The sequence below is a fragment of the Podarcis tiliguerta genome (genome assembly GCF_965153285.1).
Source record: "Podarcis tiliguerta genome assembly, chromosome: 5".
NCBI lineage: Eukaryota > Metazoa > Chordata > Lepidosauria > Squamata > Lacertidae > Podarcis > Podarcis tiliguerta.
This window is the reverse complement of record NC_139538.1, coordinates 10800679-10825394: the sequence shown is the minus strand read 5'-3', so window position 1 is coordinate 10825394 and position 24716 is coordinate 10800679. Positions and strand designations below refer to the sequence as shown.

Below are 24716 nucleotides of genomic sequence, written 5' to 3'. Positions count from 1 at the left end.
ATGTAGGGGGTCTTCCACACTGATCTTGGGGAAGTGAAATTATGCATGCTTCAAAAAGGGTGCTGTGTATATGAAAAGTAGATATATATGCACATGGGGGGGTTAGTTAAGAGGGTTGAAAAAAATTAAATTCTCAATAGAATTGCTTTCTAGAAGCAGAAAAAGTGTTTCCTGCTGCTTGAGGAAGTGCTCTGGGACCATGGACTATTAAAGTGCAATGTAGCTCTTTGAATTCTGGACCTACTGTGATAAGACTGATGAAAGCACCATGTATCCAGTGTTCGAAACTCCCGTTGTTCTAGGTGCGTTTTGTGACAGGGAATTTCATTAGCGCGAGCAGTTTCTGTTCTCTGGACGCAGTACTGCACCTAAGATTTCAGATTAAAACTGCAGAGTGGAATGAAAGGACCTTTTTCTGCCTCCCCACTTCCAGGTACTCTGAAGACTGGAGAAGAGACCCTCTTGAGAATATTAGGGCGTAGGTAGAAGGACTATACCATGTGAAAAACAAACATATATCAGCTGCAGTTCATTCATTTCCAGCTTTGTATTCTTCCATGACATTCCATTGTTGCATCCATAACCTAGGTTTAAGGTCCATTTAGCTTCTAGCTTTCAGATTTCAGTTTCTAACAGCATGTATCACCATGGGAGTTGCTGTTAATTTCTATCTTCTTAAATTATTCAGGTTTATTATGTGACCTATAAATGTTTTATATACCCAAGCTATAATCTATAAAATTATATCCACTACGCTATTGTACCAACAGCTCTGGTAGTCTAGCAAGCTTCCATGTGGCACAGTTTGCCACTGGGCAGAAACTATTCTGCTCTGCTGCTTGGTATTCTAGTAGTGCAAAGCTATGCATGCCTATGCAGAAGGAAATTCCATTGAGCACAATGGGACTTACTTGGGAGTCAATGTTTACAGTAGTGTTTAGGTTATAATGCCTGTCAGCCCTCTTCTTCCTTTCCTGACCTGGGAGCAGCCATTCCATCAGACTGCTTATATCATAATAATAATTTGTTATTTGTACCCCGCCCATCTGGCTGGGTTTTCCCAGCCACTCTGGGCGGCTTCCATAGAAACCAAAAATACTAAAATCACACATTAAAAACTTCCCTGAACAGGGAAGTTCAGTGGGGAAGATGGAAAACACAGCTCACTCGCATTAGCTGAAAGATCAGCTTGATCAGGCACTTTGTGCCCCAGGAATTGAGCCAGCTGGTCCTTAATAAGAGCAACTTAGTGCCTGGGTTTGATTCTTCCCTTTGTATCCTTTTTCCTTCACGTGCCATGTTTTTCTTATATCATAACCCTGCAGGCGGGGACTGTCTTCTTTTGATCGTATGTGAACCACTCAGGAAGCTGAAGAGCAGGGTACAAATGCTCCAAATAGTTCACATTTCACATTTATTGGGTCTTTGCTGCAACATTTTTTTAAAGGCTAAGCAATGGAGAGGCCCTTGAAGAACGCAGATTGCTAGGCTGCAACCCTATACACCATTAACCTGGGAGTAAGTCCCATCAAACTCTGAAGGACTTAACTTCTGGCATTGCACTGTTAAGCACCTAATCTAGTGTAGAGTAGTGGCTAACTGCCATCTTAGTCTGCTCAGAAGGAAGTCCTGTTGAGTTCAAGGGACTTACTCTCAGGTTAAGTGTGCATAGAGGACTGCAGCCTTAGGGCAGCTGTCGCCAGCATGGTGCCCTCCAAATTATTTGGACTATAAGTTCCACCAGCATGTGGCATAATAAATTTACTAAGTCATTAAGGCTCCTGAAGACTCTTGTTGTTTTACTGCTGAGCAAACAGGCACAAGTCTATTCACAGGCACAAGCCTATACCCTTTTAATCTCAGGGTAATGGGTTCAAGCACCGCATTGGGCAAAAGATTCCTGCATTGCAGGGGGTTGGACCAGATGACCCTCATGGTCTCTTCCAACTCTACAATTCTATGATTGCATGAGTGTGTTTTGGAGGGGAATCTCTGTTCAGTCGTTTAGCCGTGTCCGACTCTTCATGACCCCATGGACCAGAGCACGCCAGGCACTTCTATCTTCCACTGCCTCCCGCAGTTTGGTCAAACTCATGCTGGTAGTGTAGCCTTATGAGGCTTTGCCCTCGGGTGGGAAAAATATTGCGCCTGGGAAAGGGAGGTGGGAGTCAACAGACACTCAAGGAATAGTTTCGGAGAAAAGGCTTTTATTTCTACCATCCATGAACTGGTAGAAGGAGCAAGTGTGATAAGTCACAAAACGTATGCACGAAGTTCACAGTCATGTGCACAAGCATATATACCCCTTTCCAGTTCCCTCCTCCTTTCTCCTCCCCCAGGAGTCCTCTGAGCATGAACAGAAAGCTGTCTTGGGACTATTGGAACTCTTGGCACCCTTCCCAGGAAAGGGGTTTCAGAGTGTTCAGATATGTTTCAATCTCTTGTTCTGGCATGGCTCCTGGACAGAAAGCAAGTTGCAATGTGGTTCTTTAGCAAGGCCAGAAGGCATGAGAAAGGCCTGAGAAACAATGGACTGTTCTCTACCTTTGTTACAGCAAAGCGGAATGTTTCTGATGCTTAGCTGCTGAGAAAATGATTTTGAAAAGTTTTGAGAAGCTTTGAGCCTGCTTTGGTGGGGGGTGACTTCGGGCCTAGGTGAGGTCACCTGTCCTCACCTTCCTTCAGTAGCTTCGAGAACACTGTCCAACCATCTTGTCCTCTGTCGTCCCCTTCTCCTTGTGCCCTCCATCTTTCCCAACATCAGGGTCTTTCCAAGGGAGTCTTCTCTTCTCATGTGGTGGCCAAAGTATTGGAGTCTCAGCTTCAGGGTCTGTCCTTCCAGTGAGCGCTCAGGGCTGATTTCCTTCAGAATGGATAGGTTTGTTGTTCTTGCAGTCCGTGGGACTCTCAAGAGTCTCCTCCAGCACCATACAGTGGTGCCCCGCAAGACGAAATTATTTCGTTCTGCGAGTTTTTTTGTCTAGCGAATTTTTCATCTTGCAAAGCACGGTTTCCCATAGGAATGCATTGAAAATCAATTAATGCGTTCCTATGGTCAAAAAATGGGACGCGGGTGGCGCTGTGGGCTATAGCCTCAGCGCCTAGGGCTTGCCGATCGAAAGGTCGGCGGTTCGAATCCCCGCGGCAGGGTGCGCTCCCGTTGTTCGGTCCTAGCGCCTGCCAACCTAGCAGTTCGAAAGCACTCTTGGGTGCAAGTAGATAAATAGGGACCGCTTACTAGCGGGAAGGTAAACTGTGTTTCCGTGTGCGGCTCTGGCTCACCAGAGCAGCGATGTCATGCTGGCCACGTGACCCGGAAGTGTCTTCGGACAGCACTGGCCCTCGGCCTCTTTGAGTGAGATGGGCGCACAACCCTAGAGTCTGTCAAGACTGGCCCGTACGGGCAGGGGTACCTTTACCTTTACCTTTATGGTCAAAAAAAGTCCAAACAAAGCCAAATTTGGTACAAGAACAGTTTATTAAGTGCTCTTTAAAGTCACACATACTGTAAAGAGCATTTCAAAAATTGAAGGAACAATAACTTAACTTTGTAAACATGGCAGAAAAGCATTTTCTAAGACTCGGGGGGACAACTTGAAGAAGGTTCCTCTTCTACTCTTTGCTTCTTGGTGAAGAACCTGTCCATGGTCTGCTGTTTCATCCGCCTTTTCAGGACCTGCCTGAAAGATGACATGACCCTCGTGTCAAAACTGTTCGCAAGGTCACGGGTCAGGTCCTTGTCATGGTGGTGCCACTCTGCAAAAGCCTGCACATCTTTCCACTTGTGACAAATGTCCCTCAGTTCTTTGCAGGACAGCCATTCCTCAGTTGCTTCCTCCTCTTCCAGCGAGGCCTGCTCCTGTGCAGCCTTCTTGGGCCCCATGGCAGCACAGCTCCTACTTTCGCAAACCCAAAAAAGAGAAAATCAGTGCTTCACATCCAAAAAATTCAAAAGCACCAAACCTCCCAGAAAACAATTCCCTGACCCGCCCCCCCAGCCACCCTCCACTCAGAAATCAAAACCCAGAATTTTTTTTTTTTTTAAAAAGGCAGTTTTCCCCAATGGTCACAGCAAATCAGAAAAATGCAGAAAACCCCGCAAAAGCTTCCAGATTCCTGCAAACCCCTTCTCAACAATTCCCTGAACCACCCTCCAGCCACCCACCACACAGAAATCAAAAGCCAGACAATTTTTTTTTTAAAAAAAATGGCAGTTTGCCCCAATGGTCACAGCAAATCAGAAAAATGCAGAAAAACCCGCAGAAGCTTCCGGATTCCTGCAAACCCCTTCTCAACAATTCCCTGAACCACCCCCCAGCCACCCACCACACAGAAATCAAAACCCAGATTTTTTTTTTTAAAAAAAATGGCAGTTTGCCCCAATGGTCCCAAAAAGTCAGAAAAAAACAGAACCCCCCCCCACAAACTTCCAGATTCCTGCAAACCCCTTATCAACAATTCCCTGAACCCACCCCCAGCCACCCACCACACAGAAATCCAAAGCCAGAATTTTTTTTTTTAAGGCAGTTTGCCCCAATGGTCCCAAAAAATCATAAAAAATCAGAAACCCCCCCACAAACTTCCAGATTCCTGCAAACCCCTTATCAACAATTCCCTGAACCCACCCCCAGCCACCCACCACACAGAAATCCAAAGCCAGAAAAAAAAAAAATTAAAAGGCAGTTTGCCCCAATGGTCCCAGTGGTCCCAAAAAATCATAAAAAATCAGAAAACGCCCCCACAAACTTCCAGATTCTTGCAAACCCCTTCTCAACAATTCCCTGAACCCCCCAGCCACCCTCCACTCAGAAATCCAAAGCCAGACAATTTTTTTTTTTTAAAAAAAGGCAGTTTGCCCCAATGGTCCCAATAAATCAGAAAAAATCAGAAAAAAACCCCACAAGCTTCCAGATTCTTGCAGACCCTTCCCCAACATCAAGTCCTTGAATTCCAAACACCCCAACCCAAAATCCAACCCCCCCCAAAAAAAAAGTTTTAAAAGTTTAACTTACCAAATGGATGCAAAAGAAGTTCTGGAAAAGCTTCAAAAATCACCGAAGTCTTCAAAAATCGCAGAAATCGCAAAAAACGCTACCACACCACGTGCTATGAGTTACTCCTCGAAGTCAAGTCGCAACTGCACCTCTTGAAGCAATGCACCCTGGGTATTAAGAAACAGGAAACAAACTTGCAAGACGTTTTCGTCTTGCGAAGCAAGCCCATAGGGAAATTCGTCTTGCGAAGCACCTCAGAAAACGGAAAACCCTTTCGTCTAGCGAGTTTTTCGTCTTGCGAGGTACCACTGTAATTCAAAAGTATCAATTCTTTGGCGATCAGCCTTCTTTATGGTCCAGCTCTCACTTCCATACATCGCTACTGGGAAAATCATAGCTTTAACTATACGGACCTTTGTTGGCAAAGTGATGTCTCTGCTTTTTAAGATGCCTTACTAAACCAGTGTGGTACAGGGGTTAGATTGCTGGACTAGAACCTGGGAAACCAGGGTTCAAATCCCCACACTCAGTCAGGAAGCTCAGCATATAAATTAAACAACGAAGCCTGCCCCTAGCGGTCGACGTGCACCTCTGTCCCTCAACCACTCCCGCTCTTTCCTATCTCTATGCAACGAGCCCGGGCTGAACCGAAAGGCTTTCCAACGTCCGTAGGGAAGAGACGGCGTGATGGTGGTGGGAGGGGCTAAAGGCGGAGTTAACCGCGGCGCACGCGCAGGGGGAGTCTCTGACGCCGGCTGGCCCCGTTGCCCTGACCAGCGATGGCGGAGCGCGTGGATGGTGGGAGGAAGGCGCTCGAGAGGCGGCGGAAGTGATCCCTGCCTCCTCTTGGTTGGGCGAGAGCGAGGGGCGGAAGACGCCGGCGAGGCTGAGCGCGGGAGGGGGGCGAGCCTTGCTCCCGTTGCCAGGTAAAAGGAGCGCGCGGGGTCGGGGGGGGGGGAGTGACCATTGGTTTTTTGGGGGGGTGGGATTTTGACCTTTCGTTCCCCCATTTGAGTTGCGGGGCTTGTTCTGTGAGGTTTTGCTTCAGGCTGGAGGGGGCTTCGAGGGGACTTATGTAATGCCAAACTGAACTTGGTCCCAGGCATTGGGCTACCTCGTGGCTGACCTCCTCTGACACGTTTCTTCACATTTATTTATTGCATCGAGTTATTTCTTCCTTTTTTTAAAAAAAAAGTAGCTGTTGTAAATCTTCTAGCTGTGGGACAGGCAGGTCGCTCGCCCTCAGTCAAGACACTTGCTCCTGGGGTGCCCTACCAAAATAAAAACCCAACAGAATTGGGTGCAACAGACAAATTAAAAGGGGCTTGTGCTGTAGTCCACTTGGAGCAAACCCAAAGTACGTTGGACGCAGCTGCCAAGCCCCTCTCTTTCCTCTTCCTTTTTTCCTGATCTCTCCTTGGGAATCCTTTTTTAGGAAAGGTCAGTTGCGAACATTGTTGTTGTGCTTGGAATCCTGGCTCGGAAGAATCCAGCTCAGACAGGATCAGGTTGGGCCCCACCAACACTTTTGAGTCTTTCAGGGAGCTGGTTTTAGCAAAAGCACCTATAAAGACTCTCAGACTGAAATCAGCGAAGAGGTTTCGATGCTAGAGTCCAACCTGAAGCTGCCAACTTAGAATTAATAGGGAAATTTGACACTTCCAAACTCGGGCTTCATTTCACTTTTAAATTGTATAACCTACCACGTTTCTGTATTACTGTACACAAGGCGATTGGGGATTGGCTAGCTCCCTCTTTGAGTTATCTTTCTTTTTTTGTCAGTTCCTTCCCGGTGGGAGTGTTTCGTGTCTCCTCTGGTTGGATATTTTATAGTTTGTCTGGATCTCATTTTAAGTCACACTCTGAAGAGGAATGTGGTGTATCTTGCATTGCGGGGGAGAGGGTTTCTGGCCACGCTTCGGACAAATGCACACTTGCCAACTGAGGTTAGGGCTTCATAGAATCATAGAGTTGGAAGGGACCCCAAGGCAGCTGTCCCATACGGGGATCAAACGTGCAACCCTTCACTGCAGAACTAGGGTGGTATTCAACTAAGCTTTACTCAGAGTAGACCCAAATAAAAAAGGTTTTCAAAAAGTGAAAAAGATCCTCTAGATCTGTTGCCAGTATTGCATCGGAGGGTATGGTCCCTGGCCCATAAAGGCTTGTGTTTCCAATAAACGTGTTGTTGTTGAAGATTCCACGGAGCTCTCTGTTATTTGAGGTATATTCATTATGCAGAATAGAAAGTCTTTCATCACGCTGCATTTCTGGCAAAGTGCATGCTCCATATATTGCATGGAGCTGACAGTTCCAGCAGCTCAGGGATACACACCCAGTGTTTTTCTAGGTCAGTATGGCACATTTGGGGTGGGACTGTTATGGTTTCCTCCTCTCTGGAGAAGCTAGTCACAATCCGGTTACTAGTCAATTTCACTTGAGTTTGTCACGCTAACTTGCAGGTCGCAGGGTAAAATGTGAGCCTTCACTACAAAGCACTTGAAGGCTGCAGACACTTTATAAGACTTTCAAGAGATCATTTGTTTTATGAATATTGCCTATAAGGATCTGCACTGAAGGAAAATGGTACTGATTTTTCTAATCCGGAGAAATTAACATTTGGACAGGGGGATAAAGGGAATGCATAAAATTTAATGCAACATCTGATTGGCCACTGTGAAAACAGGATTCCTGCTTTACTAATCTAATTTGCTGTTTTGTCCCTTCATTTGATTAAATTTAACAGTCTAATTTCATAATAATACATATTATTTCTTATCTTCTTTATTTTAGCAATGGTGAATTGTATGGGAGATGGTTTTTTCCTGTCTCTGGGATTATAACAGCTAGTCATAAAATCACTTTATCCTGGAGTATGATTGAAATATTGTATGGCAGAATTGAATTACACTTTTTGAACATGGATACAAAAGGCGCAAAAGTTCAAAAGGCTTAAATATACACATGTTAATTGTGAATGACATGATTTTTTGATGATTGGGTTTCTCTACAACAAGGAAGCAAAGCTTGATAATGGTGGTTATTTATTACATTATATTGTAAGTCACTTTGAGTTTACACGTTGTGAAAAAGAGACTAATAAGTCGTGTGAATAACAATAAAATATTAATATTTAATTTATTAGTTGCCTCTTACAAAATTTTAAGTGTGTTAAGTATAAAATTATAAAGTGTATAAAGAATACACCAAATACACCAAATAAGAAACAATGCCTTACAATAAAATTTGTACAAAATAGACTTAATAAAACAGCAAAAACTTATAACCAACAAACAGCAAAAACATCTTAATCCATCACATCTCTGGGGAAAGAAATAAGTTTTTACCTGTCACCAAAAGGATGTTAAAGATGTCACCATCTAGACCTCACTGGGGACAGCATTCCACAAGTAAGGAGCCACAACTGAAAAGGCCCTATTCCTTGTTGAGACACTTTAAACCTTCCTCAGAGGCAGTACCTGAAGGAGGGGCTAAGATGAAGATTGAAGAGTTTGAGTAGTTTCATATCGGAAGAGATACAGAACCTCAAAAATATTGGTCCGTAAAGCCATATAAAGCTTTGTAGACCAAAGTCATCACATTGAATTAGGCTCAGAAATGTGCTTGGTGTTGGAAGTCCAGCCTTCTGTAAAGGTACACTTAGTAGCAGTGGTAGTAGTAGAAATAATTAGCAGATACCTACAGTAAATAAACCTGCTATTGGATCCATACCTAGTACTTTGAAATTCTTGCAGTACTTTTGAACAAGCATATGGAAATTCATTTCCCACAGTACAATACCACTGGGAAAGGCAGCAGACGAGTATCTTTCTCAGCTGTCATATCTCCAGCTGTCAGCGCCTCCATTGACTGCCAAGAGAAGGTACCTTGGATGCTCTTGTGTGGAATGCAAAGCATTGTGGGAACATCTGGAATCCCTTCTCTCTGTGGAGGGGCCTATGCCCAGGAACGTTCATTTCCATTTGTGGTGGAGAGATGGAGAGGGGAATAAAACTCTCCTTGCAGATGACACCATTGATGTATTGCCTTGGTTGCTGAATGTATTTGGACTTGCTTGGATTGGGAGTTAAATTTCACTTTCTCTTAACTTCTGTACCATTTACTCTTTCAGTTGCATAATGGCAGACACTAATCCCTCCCCCCTGAAACACTTTGTGCTGGCTAAGAAGACGATTACTGCCATTTTTGAAGAGCTCCTGGATTATGTTACGGAAGGAACGCATTTTGTTGAAGGTTAGTTTTTAGTTGGAGAGGGGCAGGGAATATATGTTTTTGCAGCAGCAGGAAAACACTGAGAACCATTCCTTCTCTCGCACAGCATGTGTAGGCAGTATCTAAGAATGCTTCACCATAATCTGTTGATGGCAGGTTTGGTTAGAGAGTCCGTCGTCTGTTTTGATTCTGCCTGGCTTGAAATACAATCGAGGTACTGTTAGCATGGTAAACTTGGGAGTGAAGAAGTTGGCAAAAATGATGATTAGGGGCTCAACGCACATTGTAAAACTAGAAAAGGGCTTAGCAGTTTGTTCTGCCACTTAACTATGGAATTTGGTCCCACAAGGTGCAATGATGACTATCAACCTGGGTGGCTTTAAAAGAGGATTAGACAGGTTCACTGAGGATAAGGCTTTCAGTGGCTACTAGACACTTTGGCTATGTTCTACCTCCACTGGAAAAGGCAGCGTGCTTCTGAATACCAGTTGCTGGAAATCACCAGTGGAGAGGGCATTGCTGCATGTGGGTCTTGCTTGTGGGCTTTACATAAAGGTAAAGGGACCCCTGACCATTAGGTCCAGTCGTGGACGACTCTGGGGTTGCGGCGCTCATCTCGCTTTATTGGCCGAGGGAGCCGGCGTACAGCTTCCAGGCCATGTGGCCAGCATGACTAAGCTGCTTCTGGCGAACCAGAGCTGCGCACGGAAACGCCGTTTACCTTCCCGCCAGAGCGGTACCTATTTATCTACTTGCACTGGCGTGCTTTTGAACTGCTAGGTTGGCAGGAGCAGGGACCGAGCAATGGGAGCTCACCCTGTCACAGGGATTCAAACCGCCGACCTTCTGATCGGCAAGTCGTAGGCTCTGTGGTTTAACCCACAGCGCCACCCGCTTTACCTTTTTTGGTTTGGTCCCATAGGGCTCATGACTTCCCTACCTGCTTTGCCTCGCTTGATTCAATTGGCTCAGCTGCTCTGATGGGCCTGGGCAAGCAGCAGTTTGCAGCCCTTCTGACAGCTGTTAGCTACTTTGATACCACAGAAGAGCTTGGGCTTCCTTGGGGCATGCAGTTGAGTGCCAAGGATTTCTTTGGCAACCCATTCAGATTCTGAGAACCCTGAACAGCATCTGGTAAATGAAAACTTCCCTGAGTGCTACCTATGCTCAGTGCGCTTTCGAACATTGGTGTAAACTGGCTGATTATTTGGAGCCTTCCAAGGGCATGCAGGAGGAAGACCTATGCTGCTTATTTGATTAATAGGGGAAGAGTATCTTCGGTAAAGATACGAAAAGGAAACAGAAATCCTTAAATGTTTTCCTATTTGGAGAACAGAAATCTAGAATCAAATCCAGTAACCAAGAAGGAACTTCTTGACATGCCTTGATTTTTGGCCATCTAGTTAGAAATGATTAGAGTAGAAATGCCTTCCTTCGTTCATGGGTACCGGAAAATAATGTTTCTGGGAGTACTGAGATGAGGAAGAACGAAGAAGAAAAGTGGCCCTACCACTTCTGTACTGTGCTGGGCAGTGGAGTTAAGGAGAGAGAAAATAAGCAGTCGCAGACGTTGGATATGGAGTTGGAAGTACTTAGAATCATAGAATTGTAGAGTTACATATGACCACAAGTAGGTCTGTGATTTAATGGGTCAAGACTAATCTGCTAATCTCTGAAATATTTGGACCAGGTAACCAGGTTGCTAGCAATGAGTCTAGGGAGACACAAGGGTCGGCACAGGAGATCAAGTACTGGGTCTTGATCCCTCATTGCACTAATTTGTCCCATTGGATTAAGGAAGCACTGCTGTGCATAGCAGCCAGTTGTGTCATTGTGACATTGTCCCATTTAATGGCAGAAACTTACAAAAACCCGCAACTTGAAGATATCGCCACCAAGGATGAACTGGCAAAAATAGAGGAGTACAAGAAGAAGCTGGCAGTCATTGGTGGGGTACTGGCACGAAGACACATGAAAGTAGCTTTTTTTGGCAGGTAAGTGTTAAATGACTCTTATTTGGGATCAGCGTGTAAAATTACGGTTGCAATCTGCCAGGAGCCTCTTCTGAACAAGTCTCATAGAAATGAGTGGTGCAAGAAGCACTGAAGCGTTCCACTGTCTCATCAGTCCCTAAAGCAACCTTGCAAGGCCGTTCAGAATCATTCATACCCATATTGCAGATAGGTTGAGTAAGGCTGAGAGATTGTGAGTTTCCCAACTACTGAGCTCAGCGGAGATGACAGTTTAGCTGCAGACCTCCTGGTTCACAGTTCACCTTTATTTTAATGCTGTTTATGGGAGGTCTTTGTTTTTAGGTCTTCTCCTCCTCCTCTCCCCTTTCTCGTTGTTTGGGAAAGTTTCACTGGGGAGGCAATCAGGCTGCTAACACTATCTGTCCCCTCTCCCCAAGAGCTGCTCTGGCTTTGAATGAGAATTAAGATTCATAATCTGACTTCCTGTAAGTTGTGTCTTGAACAACATGGGAGAACAAAAGCAAAGTAAAGCAGCCTTGGGAAGTTTCCCAAAGCTGGAGAACGAGAAGGATATTTGAACAGTGGCCCCAAAGAAAGACCCTTTGTCTAATGATTCCACCAGAGTATAGAAGAAAACACAGTGTGCTAGTACGTCTATAATTCAGCTTCCAGAGAGGCTCTGTTTTCATTTCATAAAATCATCTTTCTGTCTGCAATGTTTGCAAAACGAGACTTTTAAAGCCTGTAGATGTTGCTTGGCTAGATCTCTGAAGAGTCGAATAAATGTCCAAAGTTTTATGGCTTCATTGCTCTGCCTTGTTCAGCGCCCCTCTCAGAATGAATTCTGTGGAATAACACAAAATTTATGGGGTGGGGTATGAATCGTACCAACGAACTCAGTTGGCTTAACCTTTGCATGACATAATTAAGCTTTAATTTTTTTAAAAAAGTGACGTTTTGATTTCTTGGGCTAGATTTTTAATTTAGCATGGAGTGTTCTCACTCGGTTTGAAACCTGGCAGTTTAACACTGTGCTTGCCCTCCTTTGCAGAACCAGCAGCGGAAAGAGTTCTGTCATCAATGCCATGCTGTGGGACAGAGTGCTCCCCAGTGGCATCGGGCACACAACCAACTGTTTCCTCAGCGTGGAAGGGACAGATGGCGATAAGGCTTACCTCATGACTGAGGGCTCGGATGAAAAGAAAAGTGTGAAGGTACCGATTCTCGTGGCTTATAAACTGGTGTCCAGAAACCTTATTAAAAGGACTACACATGTACACTCGTTTCTTACCTGTCATCCTTTATTTTTCCCTCTGCCACTCAGAAGAATATGTTCCAAGTTTTAAGAAGTAGTTGTCCTATGCCAGTTTTTTCAGAATTTTATTCTCTACTGCACAGAACAATAAGGGCAAAAATCTTTTTTAAAAAAAAAAAATCTAAAACAGCCAGGTTTGTGTCCTCGGACTACAACTCCCATCAGCTGCATGTGCTGGCTGCTCCAGATGGGAGTTGTAGTCCAAAACATCTAGAGGGCACCAGTTTGGCAAAGGCTGATGCAGAAGACGCTAAAAATGAGGCATTTGGGAGGACAGGAGTTAACGCAGAGATTTGGAAAGTCCAATTTCTGTTACAGAAGACAAACACAAATGTCCCTACATACTCGTTAATTTCTTTTGCTTTCATTTATTTCAAGATATTTGTGTCCTGCTTTTCATGCAAACTTCACATAGCTGTTTGCATTAGAATACTAAAACCATAAGCATCAATTAAAACTGTATAATAAAACAGCAAAGACAAGTTATAGTGGGGGCGAGAATCTTTTTAAAAATAAGAGTTCTCTCCTCGGAGCAAGATGGTTCTTGAGGAGCCTTGTGAGTGGCAGTCAGGGGAGGAAGAGGGGTCCAACTGGACTACTGGAAGCTGCCAGGAGCTCATCCTACTCTCGAGTAGGACCCTGGCAGAGACATGTTCTCTCCCTCCTGGTCGATCGTTTGGGAGCTTCAAAAGCTTTCTTCAGCCCAAACATCACAGCGACCAATGCCAACAGACACCGGCACACTTAGGGATCCGCAGAGTCTTTGCAGCTTGCGTAACAGACCTCAGCAACTCAGCATTTTGGCTAATCTACATTTATTTACATATAAACACACACGGAGCTCTGCAACATGGCTCTCTCTCTCTCTAGAATTAGACAGCAGAGAGAAAGAACAAAGGACAATAGTCCCACTTCACAGAACACAGTAACACAAACATCCTGTCTCCGTCACTTCCCACTCTGTGGAGTCAAAACATACACTGTCATGTGAATGACAACAATCCCATGACTGCAGTCATGGAGCAGGAATTCTAACAGATGCTACATGGTGGACACCTCACTTGCCTATTATCCAGTATGTGTTTCTGGATTTTGGGGGAAGGGCCTTAGGACCAGCGTGGGAAAGGTGTGTCCCTCCAGATGCTGGTGAACTACAACTGTCATCATCCCCTAGCTATTGGTCACGCTTGCTGGGGCTGATGGGAGTTGTGGTTCAGCAACATCTGGAGCGCCAATCATCTCCCACGCCTGCTTTGGAAGGAAGGTAAGAACGTGTGGAGCAAATGAGGACAATTTGAATTTTCAAAGTAAGGGGATATGGGATGGTGAATCATTGAATACACACAGAGAAACGTAGCTGAGGAGAAGCCAAACCTGTATTATATGCAAGAGTTCTGCACTTATATATGAAAAGAAGTAATAATAATAATAATAATAATAATAATTATACCCCGCCCATCTGGCTGGGCTTCCCCAGCCACTCTTGGTGGCTTACAGCCCATTAAAAAATGCAAAACATCAGACATTTAAAAATTCCTGATACAAGGCTGCCTTCAGATGTCTTCTGAAAGTCAGATAGTTATTTATTTCCTTGACATCTGATGGGAGGGTGGGCGCCACTACTGAGAAGGCCCTCTGCCTGGTTCCCTGTTACTTCACTTCTCGCAGCAAGGGAACCACCAGAAGGCCCTCGGAGCTGGACCTCAGTGTCTGGGCTAAACGATGGGGGTGGAGACGCTCCTTCAGGTATACCGGGCTGAGGCTGTTTAGGGCTTTAAAGGTCAGCACCAATACTTCGAAGGGTGCTCGGAAACGTACTGGGAGCCAATGTAGGTCTTTCAGGACCGGTGTAAACTCCCAACTGCTTATTTAGGAATGCTGGTCCTTCAATTACCATGCCAGCTTAAGACCTTCCTAACCTTTTGATTTCTTTTACAGACTGTTAATCAGCTTGCGCATGCCCTTCATATGGATAAAGACCTAGAGGCTGGCTGCTTGGTCCACGTCTTTTGGCCAAAGGCTAAGTGTGCCCTCTTGAGAGATGACTTGGTGTTAGTGGACAGGTACAGCTCTTGAATTTTGTTGGGCATATAAAGGTGCCGTGAGAAAATGCACCGTTCTTTTGGAATGCCCCAGGCTCTCCCTTGGCTGCACTTCCTTCTTTGCTAAGCCTCTGTGCCCAGATTGGCTTGGTTACAGCTGAAAACCAGAGGAAGTCCCATGACTGGAGCTTAAAAAGGGAATCTAGCACTTGGCTGAATTTTAAGTGTGCTTGCAAAACTAAGCCAAGCACGGGTGCAGAAGTGTTCCCTTTCACTTTCAGGTTATCCATTTTTTTCTTTTGAAATGCAGAGGACCTGGAAGTTGGACTTCCTGAGAGAGGTTTAACAAACAAACAAAAAACTGGGGAAAGTGATGCTTTTCAGAAGGGCAGCTGTGCTGGTTTGCTGTAGTTTGCAAGTCCAGCAAATTTATTGTGTGAATTTAGAGGTCATTGCTGTTGGTTTGATCTTAATCTAGGCTTGTGTTGCTTACTTAATAGAACATTTTCCTAGTAATTTGTATTATGGCTCCTCTTTGGTATTTCACTGGAAGTCATGCGAACGCATAATCATAAGTATGCTGCTTACAACGACCGATTAGGAGAATAGGTAGCTATGTATAGATGAGTACAGATGCAGAGAAGACCTGAAATTTTACAATGGATCCAAAGGTCAAGGGGTGTGAATGAAAAGTTGCATGTCACTGGACAGCGCAGGCAAATTTCAAGATGCCGTCAGAACAGGGATGTGCTTCCTGCTTCAAACATAATATTCACAAATGATACAGTGTGGTGGAACCTGCAGCGGACCACTGTATGAGGGCTGCATCAAGACCAGGACTCCAGGGAGAGTAGTTTTACCCCTTTCCTGCCCCCTGCATGCCACAGCCCCAGTGAAAACTGACACCCTCTCTGTCCTACCCTCCAAGCTATTTGCTCTGAAAGTGATGCTTCCAATGGAAACTTCCTTTCTGGGACTAATAGGAGCTCAGCTCAGGTGGTTGTGGTGGGATTTTATCAGAGCTGTGTAATTGGGGGCGGGGAGAGCTAATACTGCTTTGTCCCTGTTGTCTAAAGTGGGTTCATGTAGGAACGTCTTCCATAATTATCCCCTGTTGAAACATTTATATTCATTCACCACTACCCCATGCAAGCATTTCTCACCTCTGTTCATTTCAACACCCCTTCATTTCTCCCTCCATACAACTTGCCAGTCAAACGAGGAAATCTTCTATTTGCCACAGTTTCCTGTTTCATCCAAACCAGGAAACTATGGTTTAGCAACCTCGGAACAAGGCAGTTTGGGAACAAGCCAGGATATTAAACCCTGGTTTTGAATTGATTAGAATATCTTCACTTCTTCCGCAGCTGTTCACCATAGCTCCTTGGGTTAGGCAGGCTAAGAAGCAACAGTTAATGGAAATTTTCCTGGTTTGCTGACTTGCATTGAGGAAGGAAGGAAGCACCTGTGGGGGAGTTGCCAAAAGGCTAGTTCATATCTTGGATCATTAAGGCAAAATGTGATTGGACTTTCCCTCTTCTGTGTTCTTATTTCTGAATTGGAATAACTTCTTCAGGTTGCTGAGTAACTCTCTGACTTCATTCCACAGCCCTGGCACCGATGTCACCACAGAGCTAGACACCTGGATTGACAAATTCTGTTTGGATGCCGATGTCTTTGTTTTAGTTGCGAATTCAGAGTCGACCCTCATGAACACAGTAAGGCTTGTTTAAACCTGCTACTTCATTTGCAACACACCTTTCCTTGGGTCAGCATACAAGGGCTTGAGATATTGTGCAGACTCTTAGTGGAATAGCAACATCTGAGTGTTTAAAATTAAGTCTGTTGCAGAGCATTTTCTTTATTGGACAAACAAGCAAGGGGAAGATGGGAAGTTGAGTTTGACTGCATCTTCATTCAAAGGTCTGCTTGCTACAAAGCCAAGAATCATTAGTGAAATTACATGCCTGCTTGCAGCTTCTTCTGAATTTTGGATCTTGGCCCAAAATCTATAACTGCTTGGGTTTGCGAGGCTGTATGTGTCAATTAAAAAACAAACAAACAGCAGTCTTTGCTTTTGTATTGAAGTTACAATTTAAAAGGCCAAAGGTGGCTCGGCATTCTTTTATTTGGGTAAAAAAATGTTTTAATGACTGTGCAGACTTCATGCTGGTGAGCATGTTGCCTTCTCACAAGACACTGGGACACAGCCAAACCCTATGGATAAACCCTCCCCCCCCAAAAAAAAAAAAAAAATCTATTTTAAGGCTCTTAGATCAGCCTTCCTTCCAGTCACCCTCCTGGAGCATGAGACTGTTTCCTGTAGTAATTAAATATTATGGCAGGCAGATGACCAAACCCCAGAGATACTGTTCAGGTGGCATTCCTTTGGTGAAGCTGATGTTTGCAATAGATCTTCTGTATCACAGGACAGGGAAAACATTAGCCTTATGAGGAACGGCTAAGGGAGCTGGGCATGTTTAGCCTGGAGAAGAGGAGGTTAAGGGGTGATATGATAGCCATGTTCAAATATATAAAAGGATGTCATATAGAGGAGGGAGAAAGGTTGTTTTCTGCTGCTCCAGAGAAGCGGACACGGAGCAATGGATCCAAACTACAAGAAAGAAGATTCCACCTAAACATTAGGAAGAACTTCCTGACAGTAAGAGCTGTTTGACAGTGGAATTTGCTGCCAAGGAGTGTGGTGGAGTCTCCTTCTTTGGAGGTCCTTAAGCAGAGGCTTGACAACCATATGTCAGGAGTGCTCTGATGGTGTTTCCTGCTTGGCAGGGGGTTGGACTCGATGGCCCTTGTGGTCTCTTCCAACTCTATGATTCTATGTGCGCCCCCCAACTCCCATCAGCCCTAACCAGTAAAACCAGCAGCTGGGACTTATGGGTGTTGCAGTGCTGCCAGAGGTTCCCCAGCTTCCCTGCACCAGGTTAATAGTGGACAGTTACCAATACCTCCTAAGAAAGCGACTTAAAGCTCCAAATGGGATTTTAAGTGCCCTCTGCTATGTGGTCCACACTGTATGGGCATCCCAGGGCGCTGTCTGTAATATTGCAAATTTACCAGCACTATAAACATGTGTGAATCAGATCAGTACCTGGATGGGAGACTGCCTGGGAATCACATGTAGAAAGGTGGGATGTGAAGGAAATTGCCATGTGGCAGAACCAAAATCGAAACGAGGGGTCTAGACTGAAAGCCAGGTTTTGGCGCAGGTGCTATTTTTGGAGGCAGTTGGTGAAGATGAAGATAAATAAATAAATAAATATTTCCTAAAGCTGGGTATCTAATAAACATAAAAATCAGCATTTTATCTGAACTGAGAGCTGATGTGGTATAATGACTGTACAACAGGCCTGCAAATGAAAAAAATTACGGGTTCAGTTCTCACCTCTCTTGTGAACTCGCCTTCATCGAGCTGCTCTCTCTTAGCCTCAGCCCCCCACTAGCAACATGGGGCCAACAATGGTCACTTGCCTTAAAGTTGTCTGGAGCTGATAGCAGGTGCAGTTCGAAACATCTGGAGGATGCTATGTTGGGAAAGCCTGCAAGCAGGTGTGGGGAATCTCCAGATGTTGCTGAACTGCAGCTCCCATCATCCCTGGCCATGAAACACTTTAACTCACCATAGACATTTTGCAGATTTACTTATTTTTACATTTGCTCTTAACGTGCTGCATGAAGACCTCACAATTAACATGTGTTCGCGCTCCATGTTTCAGAGTTTAAAGGCTTAAATTTTCCTCTCCACCCCCCTTTTTTTAATAGGAAAAGCATTTTTTCCATAAAGTAAATGAAAAACTTTCTAAACCAAACATCTTCATCCTGAATAATCGATGGGACGCTTCTGCATCAGAGCCGGAATACATGGAGGATGTGAGTTCTTCAATTGTTTTGAAGGGGCTCTGTGGGTGTGTTAGATTGGTATTTAAGAAAAACTGTGTATTTAAGCTGTCAAGAGGTTGAAGTGAGTTCAGGGATCATCGTCCCAGGATATGCAACCAACAGGGTGGCTTAGATCACACCAAAAATAAAGCAAAGCATCATCCAAGACCTCTGTAGTGCGTAGTTTAAAGTTTGTTAACTAAAAAGAAAGAACTAGTGGGAACCAACAAGAATTTCCAAGAGTTTTTATTCCCTCCAACTAAAAGTGACATTTGAGGTGCAAATGAATTGTTTTGCACTGAGGGGTGTGTGTGTGGATGTTTTGCACTACTAACCTCAAAGGACAGTAATCCTTTCCCTGATTAGTACTTTTGACTCTGGGAACACATTAAGGCCATTTTTGTGACAGGGTTGTAGGAAATAAATAAATAAAAGCTCTCCCTTTTCTGTTGTTGGTTTTTTTGTTTAGTTCATGTGCTGGTGCAGCCTCTTGCTTACCTAAATGGACAGATCGGGGGGCGGGAGGACTGTGAAAACACATTTAAAAGCATATAGAATGTTAGTCTGCCAAAGATCTGGTTGAAGAGGGACAATTTTGCCTGGCGCCTAAAGATGTACAGTGGTGCCCTGCAAGATGAAATTAATTCGTTCCGCGAGTCTCTTCGTCTAGCGGTTTTTTCGTCTTGCGAAGCAACCCTCTTAGCGGATTAGCGCTATTAGCAGTTTAGCGGCTATTAGCGGCTATTAAAGGCTTAAGGGATTAGCGGATTAGCTGCTAAAAGGCTATTAGCGGTTTAGCGGCTTAGAAAAAGGGGGTGGGAAGCGGAAGAAAATCTCAAAACTCGCAAGACATTTTCGTCTTGCGAAGCAAGCCCATAGGGAAATTCATCCTGCAAAGCGCATTGAAAAACGGAAAACCCTTTCGTCTAGCGGGTTTTCCGTCTTGCGAGGCATTCGTCTTGCGGGGCACCACTGTATAATGAAGGTGCCAGGCAAGCTTCACTGGGAGAGCATTCCACAGACATGGAGCCACTGCAGAAAAGGCAGAACAGGAAGGTTTTCAACAGGTGTTTAGAAGTTGGAACGGAAGGCGATGGCTGATTGTCTGTTGGCAGAGAATTATTATGTCATTTACCGTATTTTTCGCTCTATAAGACGCACTTTCCCCCTCCTAAAAAGTAAGAGGAAATGTGTATGTGTCTTATGGAGCGAATGCAGGGGGGAGGCTCTGCTCAACGCTCTCTTTTCCTCGGGGAAAAGCCCCCAAGAGGCGCACACCCACTCCGCGCGCTCTTTAAAGGGAGCGCGGCTCTTGGGGGAGCCTTAGCCGCACGCAGCCTCTCCCGGGCAGGGGATGAAGGCTCCCCTTGCCTGGGAGAGGCTTCGCGCGGCCAAGCAAGAAGCCAGGACAGCCAGCAGAATCACTGCGCTGCAATCCCGCGGGCTGTCCTGGCTTCTTGCTTAGCCGTGTGCAGCCTCCCCGGCTGGGAGAGGCTGCCCCTGGCTGTCCTGGCTTCTGGGATTCTGGGATTGTTTTCCTCTTCCAAAAACTAGGTGCGTCTTATGGTCTGGTGCGTCTTATAGAGCGAAAAATACAGTATATACTGCTTTATATTTTTAAGAAAAATCTTAAAGTGGTTTACAGAATATCAGTAAAACATCAGTAAAACAATTGCACAGGACTGGACGGATAATGCTAAAGGCTCTTATTTCTTGTTGTCAAATGAGCCTCGCCAACTCTGGGAATGATCAGCAATGCTCCTACAGATGATCTCAGCAAATGAACTGGGATATAAGGGTTCGGGCTTCCATGAAGTATCCTAAATCTTTGTTGTTCAGGGCTTTGCAAGTTAATACAAAGAACCTTGAACCTGGCTTGGTAGTCAATGGGACAATGCAGATGCGGTCCCACCCAGAGAGGCTGTTTGTGTAACTCTCAGCTGATTGAAGAGTGCCCGGATGTGCTGCTGCTCTCTTTCTTTAGGTGCGCAAGCAGCACATGGAGCGGTGCCTGACATTCTTGGTAGATGAGCTCAAGGTCGTGGATCCCTCCGAAGCCCAGAACCGAATCTTCTTCGTTTCGGCCAAGGAAGTCCTCAGCGCCAGGAAACAGAGAGCCCAGGGCATGCCTGAGGCAGGTGTGTATTGGACGTGGGGTCCTGCAATGTAATGTTCCTTTGAAAGCACAGCTTTTCAAAGAAGCCTTATTAAAAATGAGGCTTTTGCTTGGAAAACTTGGATAATTGAATCGGGGACTTCCAAGTAACCTAGTCCAACTCCCAAGCCAATTCAGGAAATCAGCTGCTACATCATTGCTGGTAGGAGGCCATCCCTGTTTATAAACCTCCCACATCAAACCTCATCAGCTGCTTTGTGCTTTTCCAGGTGGGGCACTGGCCGACGGATTTCAGACACGCTTCCAAGAATTTCAGCAATTTGAGAAAATGTTTGAGGTAAACTTCCTGAGAGTCTAAAACAGTTGTGCTTGGGTTTTTAATATACTGTACAGTGGTACCTTGGTTTAAGAACGGCTTAGTTTATGAACAACTTGGATTAAGAACGCTGCAAACCCGGAAGTAGGTGTTTTGGTTTGTGAACTTTGCCTTGGAATAAGAACATATTCCACTTGCTGTTGAGTGTGTTCCATTTGTAAATTGAGTCCCCCGCTGCTATGGGAAAGCACGCCCTGGTTTAAAAACGCTTTGGTTTAAGAACGGACTTCCGGAATGGATTAAGTTCATAAACCAAGGTACCACTGTGTATACTTACGCAGCCTTTCTAGGAAGGCTAGTTTGAAATGTTGCAGCTTTTATCTGGATAGCTCAATTGGTAGAGCGTGAGACACTTCATCTCAGGGTCGTTGGTGTGAGCCCCTTCCAACTCTGCAATTCTGTGATTCATCTGCAACCAGCCATTTGGCAATGTTACTCCTGCCACATGCAACAGGGTGGGCTTTTTGGTGGCATCCACCCGGAGGCTGCAAGGCGGCCTTCGCAAACCTGATGCCCTCCATATATTTTGGACTGCAACTCCCATTCTCACCTCAAAGAGGGAAGCAGAAAGGGGGATCACCCTCACCTTCCTTATCTCCTCCTCCTCATGAGTGCCAATGCACAAATGCCCAGCTCTCTTCTAGGCCTTTAGATCGGAAGCATACTCTTTGATAGGTAAGGTAAAGGGACCCCTGACCATTAGGTCCAGTCGTGACCGATTCTGGGGTTGCAGCGCTCATCTTGCTTTATTGGCTGAGGGTGTACAGCTTCTGGCTCATGTGGCCAGCATGACTAAGCCGCTTCTAGCGAACCAGAGCAGCACACGGAAATGCCATTTACCTTCCCGCCGGAGCGGTACCTATTTATCTACTTGCACTTTGACATGCTTTTGAACTGCTAGGTTGGCAGGAGCAGGGACCAAGGAACGAGAGCTCACCCCGTCGCGGGGATTCAAACCACCGACCTTCTGATCGGCAAGCCCTAGGCTCTGTGGTTTAACCCACAGCGCCACCCGCGTCCCACTCATCGACAGGTAATTCCTGTCAAATGTTTGGGGAAGGGCCATAGCTCGGCTGTTGAGCATCTGCTTTGACTGCAGAAGGTCCTAGGTTCATTCCCAAGGTAGGGCTGGGAATGCCGTCTGGTTTGCTGCCAATCAGCGTACGCTATACCGAGTTAGAATAACTCAAATTCTTTTCAAATTCTCTTTATATAAGTCAATAAGTAACGCACATCTGTTCTCACCCCCACCCCCAATGTATTGATCGACTTTTCTTTGTTAAAGGCATTCAGAATGTGAAATTTTGGCAAGAAGTATGTGTAGTTGCTATATAACAGCTGCTGTAACAAAATGATTTGATGTTAAGCCTCTCATTGCCTGGGTTCATTTGATTGCCTTTGTTAGAATGCAGTTCGAAAGCACGTCAAAGTGCTTTGACAAATAGGTACTGCTCCGGCGGGAAGGTAAACGGCATTTCCGTGCGCTGCTCTGGTCCGCCAGAAGCGGCTTAGTCATGCCGGCCACATGACCCGGAAGCTGTCTGCGGACAAACACCAGCTCCCTCAGCCAGTAAAGCAAGATGAGCGCCGCAACCCCAGAGTCATCCGCGACTGGACTTAATGGTCAGGGGTCCCTTTACCTTTTACTGCATCTCTTAGAAGGCAACATGTGTTGGCAGGACAAATCAGGGGTCAGGCAAGAAGCTTTGCAACTGTCACAAAATGGGATGGGGGGAGAGAAAAGGGAGACACACATTTAAAATACGCTCTCCTGAATAGGATGGCGGTTTCAGTGATGGAATTAACATGTGCTGAACTCTACTTCACAAGTGTCCTGAGTTCTGGATGGCAAAACAATAGTCGTGGCAAGGAATTTCACTTGCAACCACCCCAGCATTGTATACAGTGGTGCCTCGCAAGACGAAAAGAATCCGTTCCGCGAGTCTCTTCGTCTTGCAGTTTTTTTCGTCTTGCGAAGCTAGCCCATTAGCGGCTTAGCGGATTAGCTCTATTAGCGGCTTAGCGGGCTTAGCGGATCAGCTGATAAGCGGCTTAGCGGATCAGCTGATAAGCGGCTTAGCGGATCAGCTGATAAGCGGCTTAGCGGATCAGCTGATAAGCGGCTTAGCGGATCAGCTGATAAGCGGCTTAGCGGCTTGAGAAAAGGGGGGGGGGGGAAAAAACCCCGCAGGAACTCGGAAGACATTTTCGTCTTGCAAAGCAAGCCCATAGCAAATTCGTTTTGCAAAGCACCTCCAAAACGGAAAACCCTTTCGTCTAGCGGGTTTTCCGTCTTGCGAGGCATTCGTCTTGTGGGGCACCACTATAATGCCGTCTTCCCCAACCTAATGTTTACCTCTAAGCATTCTTGGACTGCAGCTCCCCTCATCCCTGATCACTGGCCATGCTGGTGCACCTCATAGCCCAGAAGAGCACCAGGCTGAGGAATGCCTTTCCAACAAACTTGCCATCGTGCTTGAACTGCAAGGCAGCTATTTATAAAATGACTGGATTGAGCCATGCCCCCTCCCCGCAGCCATCAGCTCAGTGGCTGAGCGCATGCATTACATGTGGAATGTCCTAGGTTCTCATTGCCTGCCATCTGGCTTGGTTGGTATCCATAATACTAATTATATTGTTATTTGTACCACACACAAACACCCGTCTGACTGGGTTGCCCCAGCTACTCTGATCCATAGCCTCACATAGGATTTCCCCCAGTCTCTCTCCTGCCCCAGATCCTTTTAACTTCAGGTGCCTGAAATTGAACCCGGGATGTTTTGCATTCAAAACTTGTCTATTTTGTATTGTTTTAAAACTCATCTTCTGTTGTCAAAAGCAATTATTGTTATTGTTGTTATTATTGTTATTGCAAAGCATGTACAGTGGTGCCCCGCGAGACGAATGCCTCGCAAGACGGAAAACCCGCTAGACGAAGGGGTTTTCCGTTTTGGAGGTGCTTCGCAAAACGAATTTCCTATGGGCTTGCTTCACAAGACGAAAATGTCTTGCCAGTTCCTGCGGGTCCCCCCCCCCTTTTTCCCAAGCCACTAAGCCGCTTATCAGCTGATCCGCTAAACCGCTAAGCCGCTTAACAGCTGATCCGCTAAGCCGCTTATCAGCTGATCCGCTAAGCCGCTTATCAGCTGATCCGCTAAGCCGCTTATCAGCTGATCCGCTAAGCCGCTTATCAACTGATCTGCTAAGCCGCTAATAGCGCTAAGCCGCTAATGGGCTTGCTTCGCAAGACGAAAAAATCCTCAAGACGAAGAGACTCGCGGAACGGATTCTTTTCGTCTTGCGAGGCACCACTGTACTCTACCACTGAGTTATTGTTGGGAGGAGACCAGGTTTCAAGACGGTAACTCAGGTTGCTCCAATAATGTTGATGTGTGAACTTGTTTGAATTGTGTACTCCTTTATCATTTCTAATGTTGTTTGTTGATTTTTTTGCTGAGGTATTACTAACTTTTGTACTTCTTATAGTATTCTGCTGTGGATTTTCTGGTTGTGTAGTGCACAGGATGGGATTATAAGCCTTTCGCCTTCCTCCTATTTGCCTGTCTGGAATCTGACTCTCCTACACGTCTTGTCTAGCTCTAACAATGTGCTGTTACATGCCAGCCTCTTGCATTTTCATTGCTGATTTCTAGATCTGCTTCATCGAGGATCAAGGAACTCTCCTTATGTATTCTTTTCCCTTTTTCTTTCTCTTTCCATTTTTAAAAAATTATTGTTCTGTCACCTGCTGTGATCTAAAATGTCCTGAG

The 24716-nt window shown here is 45.4% G+C and overlaps 1 protein-coding gene across 1 annotated transcript in view; it reads left to right on the top strand.

Annotated features, from left to right (window-relative positions):
* The first annotated feature begins 5736 nt into the window (after positions 1–5736).
* The window catches only part of MFN1 (mitofusin 1), a 35689-nt gene continuing 16709 nt past the window's right edge, over positions 5737–24716 (top strand). Inside the window, exons 1-9 of the mRNA XM_083442087.1 lie at positions 5737–5920; positions 9127–9248; positions 11086–11221; positions 12252–12414; positions 14454–14578; positions 16167–16275; positions 18338–18445; positions 20439–20592; positions 20840–20907. Coding sequence (XP_083298213.1) covers positions 5790–5920; positions 9127–9248; positions 11086–11221; positions 12252–12414; positions 14454–14578; positions 16167–16275; positions 18338–18445; positions 20439–20592; positions 20840–20907 — 1116 coding nt within the window. The 5' untranslated portion in view covers positions 5737–5789. The remainder of the gene's footprint in view (positions 5921–9126; positions 9249–11085; positions 11222–12251; positions 12415–14453; positions 14579–16166; positions 16276–18337; positions 18446–20438; positions 20593–20839; positions 20908–24716) is intronic.